This window comes from Fragaria vesca, linkage group LG6 (assembly GCF_000184155.1).
Source record: "Fragaria vesca subsp. vesca linkage group LG6, FraVesHawaii_1.0, whole genome shotgun sequence".
Taxonomy (NCBI): Eukaryota; Viridiplantae; Streptophyta; class Magnoliopsida; order Rosales; family Rosaceae; genus Fragaria; species Fragaria vesca.
In genome coordinates, this window is record NC_020496.1 from 3,493,979 (window position 1) to 3,496,079 (window position 2,101).

Sequence of the window (2,101 nt, forward strand, 5' to 3'; positions counted from 1 at the left end):
AATGTTATGGTCTTCTTTAGTTTCTTTTTCTTTTTGGAATTCGATCGCTAGCTATTAGAAGAGCATGATATTGTGCGTATTGCAAATGAGTGAATACAGTAAATTCAAAATTAAAAAAATGTAGGGTGAACAAAACAAATCTGAAATTAAAATAATATATGTAGGGTGAGAAGAGAACGTAGGGTCAACAAAGTACAATTGAGAAAAAATGTATTTTAGGTATTGAAAGTGGGTGAAAAATTAGATTTACAATAAAAAAATATCCGAGTGGGATGTGAAGAGAATGTGAGACGAATAAAGGGTTTATAGGGTGGCAATAGACGCACCCTAAAGTTATTCATTTACCTTTTAATGCCACTTCATATACAGCCTTAAACTTTATCACCAAGGTTTGGAACTTTATCGATACAACCATTATTTCCCAAGATTGAAACTACACTATTCACATAAAAAAGAGCTTGTGTGTTACGGAGAGACACCCATCAACAGGAAGATACTTAAACTTTCCGATAATAAGGTCATACAAAATTAGCACACAATCATCGTGGGCAACCCAAAGAGATTGATCAGTACTCTTCACAACAAATGCCAATGGAGATCTAAAGTTCACAACAGGCTCAACAGTTAAGCAGTTTATCCAAGACCCCTCAACACAAATGTTATCCAGCACCCATATGTCTATGTACGGATTATCCTCGCACCAGCAAGTACTCACAGCGATGGAATCATTCCACAAGCCTAGAACCTTTTGACGAAAATAATAACCATTTGGAAAATTGATAACATGAAATGTTTCGCTGCCAATGTCGAATGAAATGATCCTCTCTATGTCCTCGTATATATCAATTTCATCTCCTGAAGTATCGTCCTCGTCTGTATATGAGTAGCTAACATCAAGATAAACCTTCTGTTGTTCATGCCCACGCCAATAAAGAATTCCTTTACAGTATATGCAGACAGTTGAAACAGGCCAAACGTTAGTACTTTGCTTGTCAAGATTATCAGTCTTGATTTCTTTCCAAGACCCTGTGACGAGGCTGAATACTTCTGCTTTGGGAGGATGAATAATAACTTCATTATCATTATGTTCCTTTGCAGAATAGAAAATTCTAACAACTTTGTAAATTTCAGATTCGAGATCACAGCCAAATCCCACAGCAGCTGTGAAATAACCAGTGGGTGTAATATCAGCGGAAGAGAGAGCAAGACTTGACACGGGAAGAAGGTTGAATTCCTTAATTGCTGGATTGCATAAAACAACTCTTTTCCTATAATCAGTTAAGCAAATTATTCCATTGCAGTGACATGCCATATCTATATACTCAATCCCGGACCATATGTCCCTCCTTTTTAGACCCATAGATTGCGGGACGTGGAGGTCCTCCATTGCAGGAATAAGGTGATCATCATGATCAACACAATAATTATTATCATCGCAAAGATCAAACCATGACAGTAAAATTTCCTTCTTGTCAGTGTTGAGGTCAAGAACAGAACGTTTGAAAAGAATAGTAGCGGTGGAGGAAACTTTGTTGTGCTTGGAAACAAAGACGTGTTTGGCTGCGAAACTAGGGCTACGGATCAAAGCATGCCATGATCTATGGATGCATTTAAACCGCATAAGAGATTTTGGAGGCAGCCTTGACAGGATTTGCACCTTCATCTCTTGTGGCAGTTTCGAAAGTTCCGCCATTTTGAATTTCCTCTTGTTTTGTTTTTCTACCTTTTCGCTATGCACGTCAAAGAACATGGGTCATACAATCGAAACCCAATAATCTGAACCAATTTTGGAAACACAATACTCGCCTTTAATTAAAAAGTAAATGACACTTTAGTACTAATTTAAGCTTCATTTTGCCCATTTAAATGTTTTTAAAAGAAATGTGTCCGCTTCAATATAAGGTGTGTAAAATGTGCCCTATTGGACAAAACTTTTTTAATGGGCCCATTTTTAACAGTTTTTTCTGTCGAAAATACCCTCAAATCGTGGAGTATATATACCAGACGAGATCCATTTTCAAATTTCTGTTTTGAAGAGAGAGAAAGTTTACGATCGGAGAGAGAGAGAGAGAGAGAGAGAGAGAGAGAGAGAGAGAGAGAG

At 37.3% G+C, this 2,101-nt stretch overlaps 1 protein-coding gene across 1 annotated transcript; it reads right to left on the reverse strand.

Moving 5' to 3' along the window:
• Positions 1-442: 442 nt before the first annotated feature.
• Positions 443-1,693, reverse strand: LOC101311303 (F-box protein CPR30-like). The gene has a single exon (XM_004304846.1). The coding sequence runs from the start codon at positions 1,691-1,693 to the stop codon at positions 443-445; it is 1,251 nt and encodes a 416-aa protein (XP_004304894.1).
• Between the last annotated feature and the right edge of the window lie 408 nt (positions 1,694-2,101).

Coding starts and splice junctions, on each gene's coding strand:
- LOC101311303 (XM_004304846.1), bottom strand. CDS start 1,693: ATGGCGGAACTTTCGAAACTGCCACAAGAGATGAAGGTGCAAATCCTG.